The sequence below is a fragment of the Rhea pennata genome, chromosome 6, assembly GCF_028389875.1.
Source record: "Rhea pennata isolate bPtePen1 chromosome 6, bPtePen1.pri, whole genome shotgun sequence".
In the NCBI taxonomy this organism is placed as follows: Eukaryota; Metazoa; Chordata; class Aves; order Rheiformes; family Rheidae; genus Rhea; species Rhea pennata.
Window position 1 is genome coordinate 522,550 of NC_084668.1, and position 15,903 is coordinate 538,452.

At 34.4% G+C, this 15,903-nt stretch overlaps 1 protein-coding gene across 4 annotated transcripts in view; it reads right to left on the minus strand.

The window, feature by feature from the left end:
- PKP4 (plakophilin 4) overlaps nt 1–15,903 on the minus strand; it is a 94,492-nt gene that overhangs the window by 32,027 nt on the left and 46,562 nt on the right. For 2 of the 4 annotated variants that reach the window (XM_062578129.1, XM_062578127.1), the window contains exons 4-8: nt 13,312–13,346; nt 7,583–7,714; nt 7,237–7,427; nt 5,854–6,400; nt 876–1,067 (exon numbers count right to left, since the gene is read on the minus strand). In XM_062578129.1, coding sequence (XP_062434113.1) covers nt 876–1,067; nt 5,854–6,400; nt 7,237–7,427; nt 7,583–7,714; nt 13,312–13,346 — 1,097 coding nt within the window. The remainder of the gene's footprint in view (nt 1–875; nt 1,068–5,853; nt 6,401–7,236; nt 7,428–7,582; nt 7,715–13,311; nt 13,347–15,903) is intronic. The other 2 variants (XM_062578130.1, XM_062578131.1) reach the window with 2 other exon arrangements.

A 15,903-nucleotide genomic window follows, 5' to 3' on the forward strand; every position in this document is an offset into this window, starting at 1 on the left:
TTTGTCTACTTTAGGTTGTAGTAAACAGGACAGGATAACTGCAGAAGCCCTTGCTTCCTTCAATGTCCAGTACTCTCAGTATTTCAGTTATGTAAAAAACATTAAAAAGCAGTTTTTAAATACGTTAAAAAATGACATAGGAATCAGACACAACTTTGTAAATATTTCTAGAGCATTGGTTAGTTAAATCACTCTTATATTTGGACAATTGGACAATTTTTACAAATTACTCCACTATACAGCTTTAGTGATCAACCCTAAAAAAAAACGTATTGCAAAATATATTTTAAATTTCTATTTACAGATGATCACTTCCAATGCTCTTTTTGTTTAAGCACTTTATAATTTATCAGTAAAGATTACATCAAATATAATAGAAATATTGTAGATTCAATAAATAATTATTAAATACAGTACCTACTATGCTAAGAAATACTAATTACACTGCAAAAGATAAGGTAAGTAATCTAAGCGTGCAAGCTATCATTTTACCAGACTAACAAAAAAATGAACAAACTCAGCTGGTAAGAGAATGATGCAAAAAGAATGCAAGAGCATGCAATAAAATCTGTGTCACAAAATACTCTTTCCTTCAAGGTACCTGAATTTACAGTATCAAATGGAAAATATTCTGACTCTAAGTTGACACTGATACGTAGTGCCAGTATAAGTATTTCTTGCAAGCATCACAAAACCTTTTCAGCTGCTGCTGTTTAAGTCCTTCAGACTAGCTTATATTTCCATTGATCTGTTACATCTGTTTTCTCCTTTTAAACTGGCATTACGTATCTCCTATTATTGCCATATGTTCCGGAAAAGCTCAGGCGAAACTTTGGTACACACTGACTGGAAGAGCAGTGAAGTCCTTTACGCACCTGACCCTGTTCGATACAAAGCTGACTGGGATCCCTGGTGTAGCTCAATCGTCCCATGATTTGGACTACGGTATACCGGACTGTAATAGGTTCTGCCTTCATAGATAGGGGTGATATGCAAGTCAGGAGACACAGTGGATCGTAGTTCTTGTCCTAGTTGACTGTGTTGACTAGCATATGAACTCCTGAGGCCTAAAAACAAGAGGTAAATATGTACATGTCTAATATCAATCTCAAATAAAGCAGTCATATGCAAACCTTTCTTCTTTTAGCCAGGAAAAACTATTAGCTATATGAAAAAAATTAGACAAAATTAAATATAGCCAAATACATTAATAGAGAATAGTATTAAACTACAATTAAACATTTCTTCCTTAATCTTCTTTGTATTAATACTATTACATGATTAATTGATGGAACTACATTTCTTTTATTATGTTTTTTCTATAATACACTGGTAATTTTTTAAAAAGTTTTTCAACTCAATTTTATTCATAGTATCTCTATATTTGAAATATTCTAAAATATACTAACTGAAAAACTAAGGCAGCATGTTAAGATAAATCAGCATTGACAAGATAAGTTCTGAAGCTGACAGAAATCCAGTTGTGAAATAGGGCGCAACCTGAAGTGCAGTCATAATCTTGAAAATGAAGCAGTACATAGTGTAAGAGCCAAGGATTTCTTGGCAGTGGCAGGTCAACAAGCCAACAGTCACAAGTTGCAATGTGCACAGTTCAGATTAAACTTCAGAAAAAAATTATTCATCAGGAAGGTCACAGAGTGCTGGGGAAGATCATCAAGATGGTGCAGGGTCTCCACCTTTGGAGGTGGTCGGTCCCCAGCTGTATAAACACCTCACTGAGCTTGTGCTTGTACCAGCCCAGGTCCAAGTAGGAGGCTGGACCAGATCATTAACCCTCCTGTGACTCTGGGTGGCTGGGGCAAGGTTTCGGACTGACGAGGCGGAGGGCGATGGACTTAAGTCTCCAGCCCGCAAGATGGTTCCTCTCACTCACGGCCAGCCTCGGGAACTTCCTTCCTAGGTCTCCATGCGATGAGAAGCATACCCCAAAAGCGCCTGAATTATAGCCACCCCACATCACACGCTGGTGCCACACCAATGCATTGGGTGTATGCATGCATGTCTGATCCTAGAAAGGCAACTACTTGCATGTCACATGATTATGTCTTGAAACCAAAATACCAATGTCTCCCAGCACATGGTAGGAGACAGACTATCACAAAGTAGATGTCTGCACTTTGGTAGTATGACAGGAAATTTGCTCCTACCAAGTGACTGAACTTGTGATGTGAACAATCCTAGAGGGCCTCTAAAAGTAGCTGTATGGTCTTGCCAAACACTAAGCAGTGCCGATAGAGCACAAATTGAATGCTGAACCTCTCAGGTGATGCTTGTAATTGGTTTTCTGTGACTTACTGAACAGCTTAAGGCAAGGATGCCTTCACATTCTGAGTGCAAATGTAAACTTACGGAGTCTAACTGTCAAAGGTGAGGAGGTCTTTCAGTTCCACCAGAAGTGTCTCTACTTCTCTGTTTCTCAAATTCTGTAAAGGATTGTTAATACTTCTCTGCATATTGGGATGCTGAAAGATGGGCTCAGACTTTCTGGATGGAGAATTATTACTGAAGCCAACTAGAATATAAAGGCATCTGCCCAATATATAAACATACATTAGCAGCCAAATGAAGCAAAGCACAGTAATTAAACTCTTGAACAACAAGCCTACTTACTTCTAAATATAACCATTGTAGTCCAGGGCCAGATCTCCCTCCACCTTGTTAAACTACTCAATTTAATAAATTAACAACTAAATTGCATCAGTTTGTAAGATTAAATTTCTTAAGTAGAAAGGAATTTTCCTATTTCATCAAATTTGAAAGCCTGGATATAAATCAGAAAATAAATGTACATATTAAAAAATTTGTGTTTATATATCATTGTACATTTTTCTTACAAAAATATACTGTAAACAATTTTATTTAATGTTGTAGGATGTAACGAGGAATAAACATAATTTTTAATTACTCAGATTCAATACATGATCTGATAATTCTAAAGGTTAATGCAGTCTTGGAAAAATATGGTCCAAACTGTAAATAAATCAGAAAAGATTGGCAGCTTGTTCTAGTTTCCTATTTCATGCTCATTGTTTGCTAGAGAAAATAGTCTAGTTACAAGGTACAATAGTCCTTAAAGCTGTCTTGTATCAAAAACACCAGAAAGTTAAAGCTCTTCAATTCTCAATTTGAGGGGTACTCAGCACAAAACAACACACTGTTACAGAACATTCAGTCCTTTTTGATGAGAAATGCAGATACTTTATATCCAAGATATATACATGCATACCCCCCCCAACTGACAGGTTGATTACAAGATTCTACAAATGATGCATTAAGTTCATATTGTACTGCTACAGAAGCAAATAGGAAGATTTTGTTTAACTTCAAGTGACAGCAGGATCCAATCCACTGCAATTCATTCCTTTAGAACCAGATAGTAATGAATGTAGTTTGAACCAAGTGTTCAGTAATAGCTGTAGTCTTAGCACAAGAAACAAGCTCAAACCCAATTATTTAATTTTATGCAAATATCTAAAAAGATAACGAAAAGAAACTATAAAAGAGTCAAAAGTGCTGTGACATTTACTTAAGGAAAAAAAAAACTTAAAACACCTTTAAAATATATAGATTAAAAGTCCCTATTTTTCAGTGGTTCTGTTTAATATATTGTTTCAGAATTGTTAAAAATTTTACCTGTTCTAACAATGTGAATAAAGTAAATTGCAACAATGCATTAATGGCCTACTGAAACCATAACTAACAAGCCAGTTTGAAGAAAACTGGATATTAAGTTGAAATAAATACATTTTACAAAAAAGGCAGCACTTTTAGAATCACAGTCATTTCATTATCTTTATTTTTGCTAATGAAGTAAACATAAAAATGGGACAAGATCAATCCAGCTCATCCATAATCAGCTATCTTTGATCTTGATTTTGATATAGAGACAGTTGCTTAAATCTCATCCTTTATACACATCCATTCTAATAATATAATTGTAAAATTCTCTAGCCAATTAGAAGATAGCAAGCTTGGTAAATCTTTGAGAGTTTATTCTAACATTATGGGAAAAATTCTTCATGATGTTTTTTGTATTTAATAGTGAAGTTCAGTCATTCACCACCTCTACTGGCTGTTAAAATGCAAATGGACATATTTTATTCCATTCACTAAATCCCTGTAGATTACTGAAGTTCTCCTGAACAGTAAAAGCTGTCCCATCGCCTATTATGTCTTTTTCTTCTTGTCTAAATGAGGGAATATCAGGACCCATTTCTTGTAGAGAGCAGTCTTAAATTTTCCAGAGCACCTAGTTTGCAGAAAGTTATCTGACTTCAGATGAATCACAGCATTCTCACCATTCTAACCAGCGCTATCAAAATGCAGTTTAACCATGGCAGCAGAGATTTAAGAAGGTGAAGAAAAGCCATTATACAAGTTTAAATAGCCCATGATACATTTCGCTCTGATGCAATCATGTGAAATTCTCTTTTTCGCTTTATCTTTTGCAATTGTATGGCAGCTTTCCTCTATCTCACACACTCCACAACATCTCATTAGAAGCAACATACAGACTGGCACAAATGCATACATTTATATAAAATCAAATGACTTCTTTTCCTAAATACTGTCCTTTTACTATTCATTATTTTCAGTTATGAATATGCTGAACAGCACAGGTCCCAATAGACAGGTCCCTGTAGACTCAGCTGGTGACATGTCCTCACTTAAAAAAAAAAAAAAAAAAATCTTACCATTCATTTTTCCCTGTATTGCTTATCTTCTAACCAGTTTCTTATCCATGGCAGCTTACCTTCTTCAAAGAGTTTTTTGTGACAGATCTTAATGAAATACTTTCCTGAACTCTAAGTAGACTATATTAATCTTCCTTTAAAGAACTCCAACAGATTTGCGAGGCATGACTTACCTTTACAAAAAAACATGCTGACCTTTCCTGAAGTATCAAATTTATCTCTGCATTCAGTGACTTTGCTTGCCTTCAGTTTACACAAATCCGTCTGTTACAGATGTCGAGCTAACTAGTCTGGAATTTCCCAGACAGATCTGGAACTCTCCTCAAAATTTCAAGTTTTTGTCAACTTAAAACTGTACTAGTACCAAAAGATTGCAAGTGAGCTATTGCACATAAAGTTAATAGTTCTGCTCTTTCATCTTTCACTTTCTTTAAAACTTGTGGAGGCACACCACTTGGTCCTGTTAGTGATCATTTTGTTGATTCGTTTGGTAGCCCCTTCCACTGACATTTCAACTGGGGACAGATCCTTTGATGCATCCCCTCTAAAAAAGGCTTCTAGACTGAGCTTCTCCACTGAACAGACATACAAAATTGTGCTTTTGCAAACTGTATCTTAAACCCTTTTTGTCACTCTTCACTGAACTTGAAATCGTATATCCTTCCCCTTCCTTCTCATTTGCACACAACTTTTACCTTTTTGAAGAATGTTTTTTTACTTTTAATATCCTTCCTTACAGTAGTGTTTAGTCACACCGACTTTTTAAAAACATTTGTGAAATCATTCTATAATGCACGGCATGCATTTTCACTGGTCCTCCAATGTAGCATCTACAATTACATACAATCTGCAAGCACTGTATCTTTCATCTGTCCCTCTCAAGTTTTAATTTATCTCTGTCTCATATAACTTAAAATACCTCAGCAGTGGACTTTCTGTTATTGGTATTCACTGTGAACTTGCATTATCATTGACACATATTGTTTGACATAAGCATTTACAACTGATTTGAAGAATCCACCCTAGCTGGGTCCTAATGCTACAATGTTTCAGAGATAGAACTACAATTGCATTATTGGTTGCCTGCACTTGTAGGTTTATATTAAGTTTTAAGCTATGTCTTTACCTTTTTACTAACCTGTAAGGCTATCTGGACGTGGAGGGACCATTCTCTCATATATATCGTACTGTTGTCCATATTGTTCCATATCATGAATTGTTCTTTGTAACGTTGTTCCCAAATGCTGCGGGACTGCAGTCATACCAGAGTGTTTTGGGGAAGAAGATCCTAGTTGGGTTTGAGAAGGAGAAGCTACTCTTGCTTGCACATCAGTGAGGGCCAGAGGGGAGCCGACCCTGACCGACGTTTGGTACTGGGCACTGCCGCTGTTGGGATTCGACGCCTGTCTGGATATCCGCCGCGCAGCTGTCGGGGAGGCCGGTCTCTGTGCAGCATACGGGGATGCTGCCCGCTGGACTGGCAGCGTAGTGGATGAATACGCGTTAGAAGTAAGGGGTCTTTGCTCGGTAACTGATGGAGAGCCAAACCCACTACCCAGGGACGTTCGCAGCGACCCCCGTGAAGGAGAAACGCCTGTGCTCACCACGTACGAGGGAGACTGCGCTCTGGATGGAACTGAGCTAACACGTCTCATGGCTCGGCTGGCAGCAACGTTTACTGAAGGCTGTTTAAAAACGAAAACAAAGCGTTCATCAGTTTTATCTTTTAGGCCACATAGTAGATATTTTTCCTCCATAAGATATGAGAGAAAGGTCAACAGGAAACACACAATTTAACAACATATAAAAGCAGCTGAAGAGTAGGTTTTGCCCTAAACATCATTCATTCATTCTTTTGTTAGGTTTTCCTATAAAATAACTCACATTTCAATTCTTCACATTTTTCTAGCCAGAATTTCCCAATATACAAAACAGTAATTTAGTACTAAAAACCCCTCCATTCCTCATTCTTTCTATGTTAACGTAATTACGTTTTCTTTAAAAAAAAGCTACTACCTTGGAAATTCAGGAACAGTTTTCCAGAGAGTTCTGGTATAGCTAATAATGCTTTTTTGACTACTACCTTAACATCAAACTGATTAATGAAAAAGTAGGAATAAACAAGTGGTAGAAGGTACATAAACACAAATAGCTTCTTTCTTTAAGCACATGATTACATATGGGCCAAAATGTAGGCTATTTTGTCCAATATCATGCCAAAACAATTTTAACTGAGTGATACTATCTTGATAGTATATTAGCAGCATACTCTGTAGTCAGGAGTCCTCGGAAGTTGTACTTAATTTCAGTTGCAGTAAATGAATCGCATCATATGAATGCTGACGTCAGTGAACAAGTCCATTTTGCCACACATTTACACTTTTTACATTGTTTTAATTAACTTCACTATTCAACTTAATAACATTAATTCCAGCCTATAGGAAGCATAGGTCCAACTATGTATCTATTGTCTTTAAAACTGTGTTACAGACAGTAGAAACGAGTACTATTTTGAGTATACCTGAACTAAAGTCTGTCCTTCAGCTCGTGAACTTCTCACCAAATGGTTATTAGCTGTTCCAATAAGAGAATGCTGCTGTCTATTTTCTGATTTGCTCAAGTTTTGGCTGTTATGGAAACTGCTTACTTCCTGGTACCCGCTGTCAGAATAAGAATTCATTTGTGTTGAACTTCTTGAGTTACCTACAGACCCTGTAGATATGAAGCCAGCATAAGAATAAATGCATCGCATACCTTTATGAAAACAAAGCATTATATACTTAGATATTTATTACATTCATAGTTATATTACATTATTATATAATTAATATAGAAACATTCTAGTACTTAAAATGTATACAACAGACCCTCACTTTCATGGAGAGATGTCTGCTCTGGAGAGTAGAGGTTTCCTTGTTCTGGTTCCGTTCTAACGTGATAGGCATCGGTGTGAGCGCTCTCTGACACACGGGGTTTGTTTACACTACTGGCTGGAGCATCTGAAAGAATAAATTAATTAGATAAATCCAATGTTACTGATGTAAGTTTCCTGCAAATTCAGTAACAATTATTTTCTTATGCACGCACTAACGAAGAGCTTCCAATATGGTATGTTTATAAACAAAGTCTGCTGGTAGACATGTACCAACTAACCAAAAAGAACTTACTAGTTTATCGTGTGAGGATGTGACTTCCTGTACTTCTGAAGAAGTTTGACAATTTTCATTTTTTAAATGTACTTTCCAAGGTATTTGGATGAAAAATATAACTGATTATCTAAAAAGTATGCACAATGTTTCTGCTCTGAAGAGCAGCTGTATTGGAGTACACAGAAAATAGCTATCACGTTTTAAAATTGATAATAGTAATGATACTGTTATCTCAACAGAGCTTCATATTTAGAAGATTAAGTTGAATTTTATCCATACTTGTGTATCATTAAACAGAAATAATTATAAAATGTAAAATATTTATAAAATCTATTGCTATATTTTATGTAACCTAGGCTCTTTAAGCTGTTAAGGGACTTTAAAATTCCTATTTTTACTCTAAATTTTTACTCCAATTTTTGATTTTTTTTACATCACATACTACTTCAAAATGTTTGTTTTTAATGACTCTTACATGTAACTTCAATTCTAAGAAAATCAACTGAACTTTAGAAATAGCACAGAAAAATCTCATCATGTATCAGAGAAGGCAGAGGAGATAGCAGGATATAAAGACATCACAACTGTATTATATAAAAATAAAAATTTAAAGTTAGCGTGGTATACACGGGCAAGACGAGGATACAAACCAGAAAAAATAAGCTGAATCAAAATGGTTTTGACAGAAATTCTAAGCATTCAATTGTCATGTTAAGTTTATACTGATGAAGAAACAAACATCAGAGGTATTGCAGGAAATGTAGATTACATTTAAGAGCAACATTAGATATATAAAGTCTTGTTGAAGAAATAGATGAATTCACCTAAAGGGGAAACCAAAAATAACGTTAAGAAGCAGTGGTCTAGTAAAAACTCCAGTAAACAAAAAGAGCAAAAGTTGTCAGAAGTTGCAGGTCGGGGATGCCGGAGCCAGCCAAGTGCTCCTTGAAAGTGAATATAACAGCATGTTCGAGGAAGTGGAAGAGCTGTTTGGAGCATGTCGGTTTTGTGTCAACAGCTGAGGAGCTTGATAGGAAACACGCTGGAATAAATCCTGAGCAACAGCTAATGAAATCTCTCTCAAATTGACAAAGAATGGGCTTGATACACTAGCTAGTAGCACTCAAGAATAAAAACAGGTAAGCTATCAGAAATTCTTTATTACAGCTGTTATTACACTATACTTAAAAGAGAATTCTAAAATACTGAGTATTTGTACCTATCAAGCCAGAAAGAAATACTCTGACTTTTAATACCACATACCTGTACACATAACACTGGTGTCTCAATAACTGTACAGTTTGCCATAATGGAATAACCATACTTAAAACGTTACTCAGTAAGTGCTATTACAAGCAGTGTTTGAATACCATTCAAATATGAGATTAAAAAGAATAAAAATCAGTATCTCTTAAAGACAGTCAGCACAGTTATTTGACAGTAGTACTTTCTTAGGTCAAAATCACCTAGTAATTTCATGGTAATCAACTCATTATAATAAAAAGTATTATGACCAAATTAAAATAAGACTTGATAAGAAACATTATTACACTCCCATTAATTTCATCATGAGTGTTCCTAGAAATGATGCAGAGAACCACAGTGAAATAATTGACTTTCACAGCTCTTGTAACACCGGCTTGGAAACAGAACACAAGAGATGTGTTTATTAAAACATTCTTCAGAATGAAAGAGTTTTGAGGACTGGACATCTAAACTACTCTTTAGTTATCTCCAACATCAATATCTTAATCTTCAAATTTTTTAGTTAAAATAATACAAGACCTTGTTATTTTGTTTATTTGGTATTATGTGATACTAGATCAAATTCACATTGACAAACAATCTATTTCAGGAGAAACTCATAGGAAGACTCAAATTCATTTGTGCAGTGCCACAGAGATGTTCCTAAGACAGAGGTCTGAACCAAAACCTTGGTTCAGTCACACATTTGCCACCAAGCAAATGCTTTCACAATGCTAAAAAATAAGACTGTTTAGCCTCTCTAACAAAGGCAAGAATGCACAACAAAATGACTTTTTGTCTCCCTATCTCTTTGGGCTACTATAAATCCTGAGAAGAATGCCCTGAATAAAATAATAGCCTTTTATAAATTGCTGCTGATCTAATATTCTATTTATGAGCATCTGCAAAATAACATCATGTTATATTTCTGTTAAAAGTTCTGTATAGTTCAACTGATGCACAAAGTACTTTCAGTTAAGGTCACATCTTATCACATCATCCACTGATTTTTTTGATATAAACCACTCTCTGCACACAGGCAGAAAGATGATTTAAGGGAGTGTTTTCATTTATCTTTCACTTCAGTATTTTTCAGATCATAGATCTGAAAAACCATCACCCATCAACCATCACCCACTGAAATTCTTTAAAATAAAGCTTAATAGTAAATAAGTAAGCAAAATCTACTATCCTGTTATAATCACTAAATAAATGTAAACATTATATGAAAGGTATATCAATTTAAATTCTAAATAAAATCTTTTTCAAATATACCCACCTCTGAGCATTACTCTAGATGAGCCTTTCTTTGGATACATACAGAGATGTGAGGAATTCTGGATTTATATAAATGTATACACTATTTAAATAGAAACACAAATTTTTAAGAAAAAGTAATATATATGTAACCTACTTTATTTTAATATTAGCCCTGTTCTTCTTCTAAAAAAAAAAAAAAAAAAAAAAAAAGAACTGCATTCCTAGACTTCTTGGCTTTGTTTCTTTCTCAAGTCCTACTTTTTTGCAGAAATTTAAGTCTCCCCTTCTAGCAGCGATGTGTACAGAAGTTTTCTAAGGAAAAGAAAAACACAAGTAGCAGGAGAAACTTGAAGGATAAGACAAAAATAAGAAGAGATGGATAGATGAATGAAAAAAAAAGGAACTAATGGGAAGAGAAGCAAAAAGAAACAACAGACAAAGAATATGCTGCAATAAAAAGAAAACTAAAGAGAAAATAAAATAAAGATGTGGAATGAGATGGAATGCAACTAGATGAGATGAAATCACTAACACAAAGACTGAGATCTGTCCAAAGATACCTTTTCCAGTTGTGCACAGTCACTGGAACATTATAAAATCAAGGAAAATAATGTAACAAAAAAAAAGTTCAAAATGAAAGAACAAGCCAAATTACTGAATTCTGAATTACTTGAAAAAAAACTTGTTTTTTCTTTAAAAACCGTTAAAAAACATGAAAAGCACCACAATGATTAGCAAAATTTAAATACAAAGGCAAGCAGGTTGTTAAAAATATTGGATTTAGAAACGGAAAAAAGCTAATGTGTGTCTCAACTCAGCCGAGGTGAAACCATGAAGGCAACTGAAACCGTGTAATTACAATTATTATACGCTACATTTAAGAACTTAATCTCTAAAGAAAAGAAAACAGGAAGGAGAAAGGATGGTAAACAGTTTGAGAGATATTCAAGGGAAAGGAGCAGAAACTTTATGCTTCTCATTTGGACTTGCATGATTTGCACTCGGTATGAGAGTAAGTCCTCAGGTGCTGTAAACAAACAACAGACCAGAAGAAAAGAGAAGAGCCCCTCATTTTACCATAAAATTTTATATTCCATCATGATTCGGAACAATCTTATCTAACTTGTAAATTGGACCCAAGTTTGAAGTTAGCCCTTCTCTAGGGAGTGAGGGAACTGCTGGATCAGGCTACCTTCAGGGGTCCCTTCCAACAAATTCTGTAATTCTGTGACCTGTCACATGCAGTATTTTTTTTTCTCAGCTGACACAGGAAGGCCTATCTTAAAATAGCCCTAGATGGCATCTAAAATTGTCTAGTTTTCAGCATATGAAAAGCTAACAACAAAAGATACATTCTTTGAAGTGATTTTTAGGAAAGGTAGCTGCTTATGAGAATGCTTTTAGTCTGAAGAACCTTTAGTCTTAAGAACCTTTAGCACTAGGAAAAATAAATCTAAATAAGTCTATATTTAATCTAGGCAATGATTCCTTATTTCCAGTATTATAACTTCTGCAATAGTAATTCTAATACCAGAGGACAGCTGTTAGGCAAGAAAAGCTTCGCATTGTAAGAACTGTAAAAAATGAATCGGAAATCGTGGAAGCATAGCAATTATTACAAAAAACTTCACACTAATTAAATAGGAAATTCTCTGCCTCTTTTTTATAATTACGGTGAGATTATTTTCTGATTCGAGATGGGTCATATGTTTTAATTTAGGATAAGTGTATTTTTTTTTAATTGAACTATCATAAATTAAGATGGAATGTAACAGCAAATTGTGGAAGTTAGGAAGAGTATGGAAATAGAATCCAATGAATCTGGAATAGCCATAATTCCAAATACGTTCGAGTGAATAAGCAGATGACTAAGCGGTATTGTGCTTTGTACAGCAGAAGCTGGATGGCTGTGAAAACGGCATGTATTCCTTACACAATTAAATGCTTTCATCATGATACAGAAGCTAATAAACTCTTAACAAGCAATCTAAAATTATAATTGCATTTTTATTACATCAAAACAGTTTTCCTTAACTTGATATTCCTTCAAGAGCACAAATTTAATTTGAGTTAACATGATCCAATGCAAAAAGCAGTAAGCAGGGAATCAAGGTCCTATTTCAGGTCTTGCTGCGTGTTCCTGAGATGCTGATTTCTGCACATTCCCTTCATCACTCTAAACAGACTACCAACTGCTCAGAAGATTGACTCTTCAACCACTGAACATTGTAACTGATGCAAGACCCTCATTAGCTAAATGCTCTGATCCATGAAATTTGAAGGTAAGATTAGATTATTTTAACAGTCCCTTTTTTCCTATATACTTAAATGTTGCCTTTAATAAACAATCCTATCCACCTTCTCCTAATATACTCAAGAGAAGGAAGACATACGTGTACTGCAAGACTAATCTCATTTTGGAAGGAAAGTTCAAGTTATGCTGAGATACAAAAGTAGAAAAATTACTCTTAGGAATACCCTCAAAAGATGAAATTTATCTCACTTTAACTAAGAATATCTGTAAAAAGAATAACAGTCTTCAAGATTAAAACATACAGTATTATTTCCAAGACCCTTACAATCCAAGGGGAAGACTGAGAAGTATTTTTGAATTAATTGTAAGGGAGACCTAATATACAGGAAGACTTCTGTTATCATCATGTCTCTCACAAAAATTCAAAGGCACAATAAGATGTAGTCCTAGTGGAAAAGTACCTGCAATAACCTCTATTTAGGCCAAAATGTGCTTTTACAAGAACAGATGAACACAAAAATCTCTTTGTATCTGAGAAACAGTACATTAATGTTCAAAACAAGTAATAAATGGCGCAAAAAAAAAAAAAAAAGTTTGGGGGCATTAAGGCACTAAGATGGCAGAAGGTATACCAAAAAAAAAAAACCACCCCAAACAAACAAACAAACAACAAAAAAAACCCCCATACCTGATGATCTCCAAGGAAATGATTTCTCAGTAGAGCTGCAGAAAGAAAACAAACAAATAAAAAAGAAAGTCAAAAAATGAACCTGAACCAAGTGGCTAGTTTGAATTATTTTTCAAAACAAAGCATAGAAAATTGTATAATAACAGTAGACCAAGTTCTGATACTCCATGTAAATAACACACTGCAGCACCTTACACCCCAAAATTTAACTTTTGGGTATTTAATTTTTTATTTTGTATTGAACACAGGGAATGCCTTGTAATTTACTGTATTGCAAATCATCAAGAGACATATCCTATCTGCAGTACAACAGGTAAGAGCGTCATTTATGATATGCTCTTTTTATTCGAGGTGTGATGACTCAAGTAAAGCATACAGCAGAACTTCCCAAATGGCCATATGCATATGATCAGCAGGTTCTGTGACTTCGTGAGTTCTGTCGTTCCATTCCAGTGCAAAGTCAGCTGGATTAGTTTAAACCATCTGTAGTAATATACTTTAAATTGGGACTAAAATCAGCCCAGATTTGGCACAACACAGAACCTGCTAAGGCATTTCAGAAAAGGTCATAGCCTCCAGCTGATGGAAGGCAACAAGACCTGCTTCTTAAACTATTGTTATGTTTTCCACAAAAAATTAACCCAGTACACAAGCTGGATAGTCCTGCAGAAAAACAGAAGCATCTAGACATATGTGGAGCTCTGCACTGAAGAAACTATACTACCCTCACCTGGCTATTCCAGAAGTAGACAAACCTCAATTTTTGCATGGCCTTGGGATAAAATCCTTTCAATTTAAGTTAAAGGTATTTTTGACTTTTACTACATCACCCACTGAATGCAACTACTGCATTAACTTCTGAATGTTTTTTCAGCATACTTGGGAATTGTAACTACATGCCAAAGAAAATTTCATGAAACTTCATCAGCTTTTAGCTTACAAGCTGAACCTCATACTTATTTATTACAACCTTTAAAACTATTTCTGTTCTCAAAATTCAGGAGAAAAATTATACCAAAATTGATATTGAATTCCACAGAATTTGTATAAAAGTGAACAAATTTTAATTATCCAAAACTGAGTTTTGCATGTTAGTCAATCTACATGCATACTTTATTGTGTATGATCTTTACTGAGTAAACTCATCAAGACACAGTGGGTTCTTAATCAATTACTATAAGTGTATTCTTTAATACTTTGCTCCACTAAAATGAAGAAATATAAAGGCTATTTGCCAGATATTGTGAATACTGGTCTGAGATTCTTAATGCTACCTGAACATCAAATTATACAAACTATACCTCCTGTTGCTTTCTTTCTCTGACTTTAAAGAAACTCAGTTTTATATAATGTGTTGACACCATTCAGAACTGCTGGCAAAAAAAAGTGTTAAGCATGTAGAAATACTTTATTCTTGCGTATATGATTTAAATATATATATGCAAATATTATACATTTTAATATATATATAATATAAACTTTATATATAATACATATATATATACATGCAAACATAAAAATGTATCTATCAGACATATCTGGATAACTGAATTTTTTTATACATACAGGATTTATGAAAGATAAGAGTTGCCTTGACTACAGGCCAGAAATAGAAAACTACTCCATAAACAATTAAGTCAGTTAAGAAATTGATTTAACTTAATTCCTAATAAATTATTTTTGTGTAAGAAGTCCAGTGTATACCACCTCGTGACTTAATTATCTAGGTTTTTTCACCTTACTTTCTAAAGTTACCAAATTTTTCAGCTTTGATAAGCCTAACTAATGCATTTTATTCCATTCTTGCATTAAAAAACAAAGTAGCCAAACACTACCCTACCACTGAGAAGCTCTGCAGTCACTAATTTAACTTGTCATGCTGTATCTTCCTGATATTAATGTGTAATCTAAACAGTCCATATATGCTGCACAGCACTTCTAAAAATATTTAATTTTAGCATGTCTTTATCCTTGAGAAAGAATTAGATTAGTATGGTAGACATGCAGAAATGATACTTTTCTTTCACAACAGTTTGTTATAATGTGTATAGTTTTGAAATAAAGAAGAGATAAAATATTATTACAGTACAATATTTATGTATTAAATCATATGGAAGGAAAGAACAGATAAAACATCAGACATAGAGCCACGCATTTACATGAAAGGAATTTTCTCTCTCCTTCTCAATCTCCTTTGCAAGGTAATAAAGAATAAGGCAAGCAAAACTAGTTCTGCACTAAGTATGCATAAACACAAACCCTGAAACACACTGAGTTTTTTTAGCTACTAGCATAAATACTCGGTAGCTGAAAGTGTTTTGGGCATGTCAACTTCTCTGAAATAAATCTATTCACTCCCTTTCAGGATCTTTCTGTTGGCTTCCCCCCGCCCCTCACTTCTATTTCCTAAGTTTCTGTCAGTTTTCCCCCTTTCTTTTACTTTATTTTATTTTTTTTACCAGCTCTTACAGTTTTATTTCAAAGCTGATGTCTTAGATATATAATTGAACTAGCCAGCAGTTTGGAAGAAGAATTTGATAAACTGAAATATTTTGGTTTAAAATTATTTAGACACAAAACATACTAGTATCA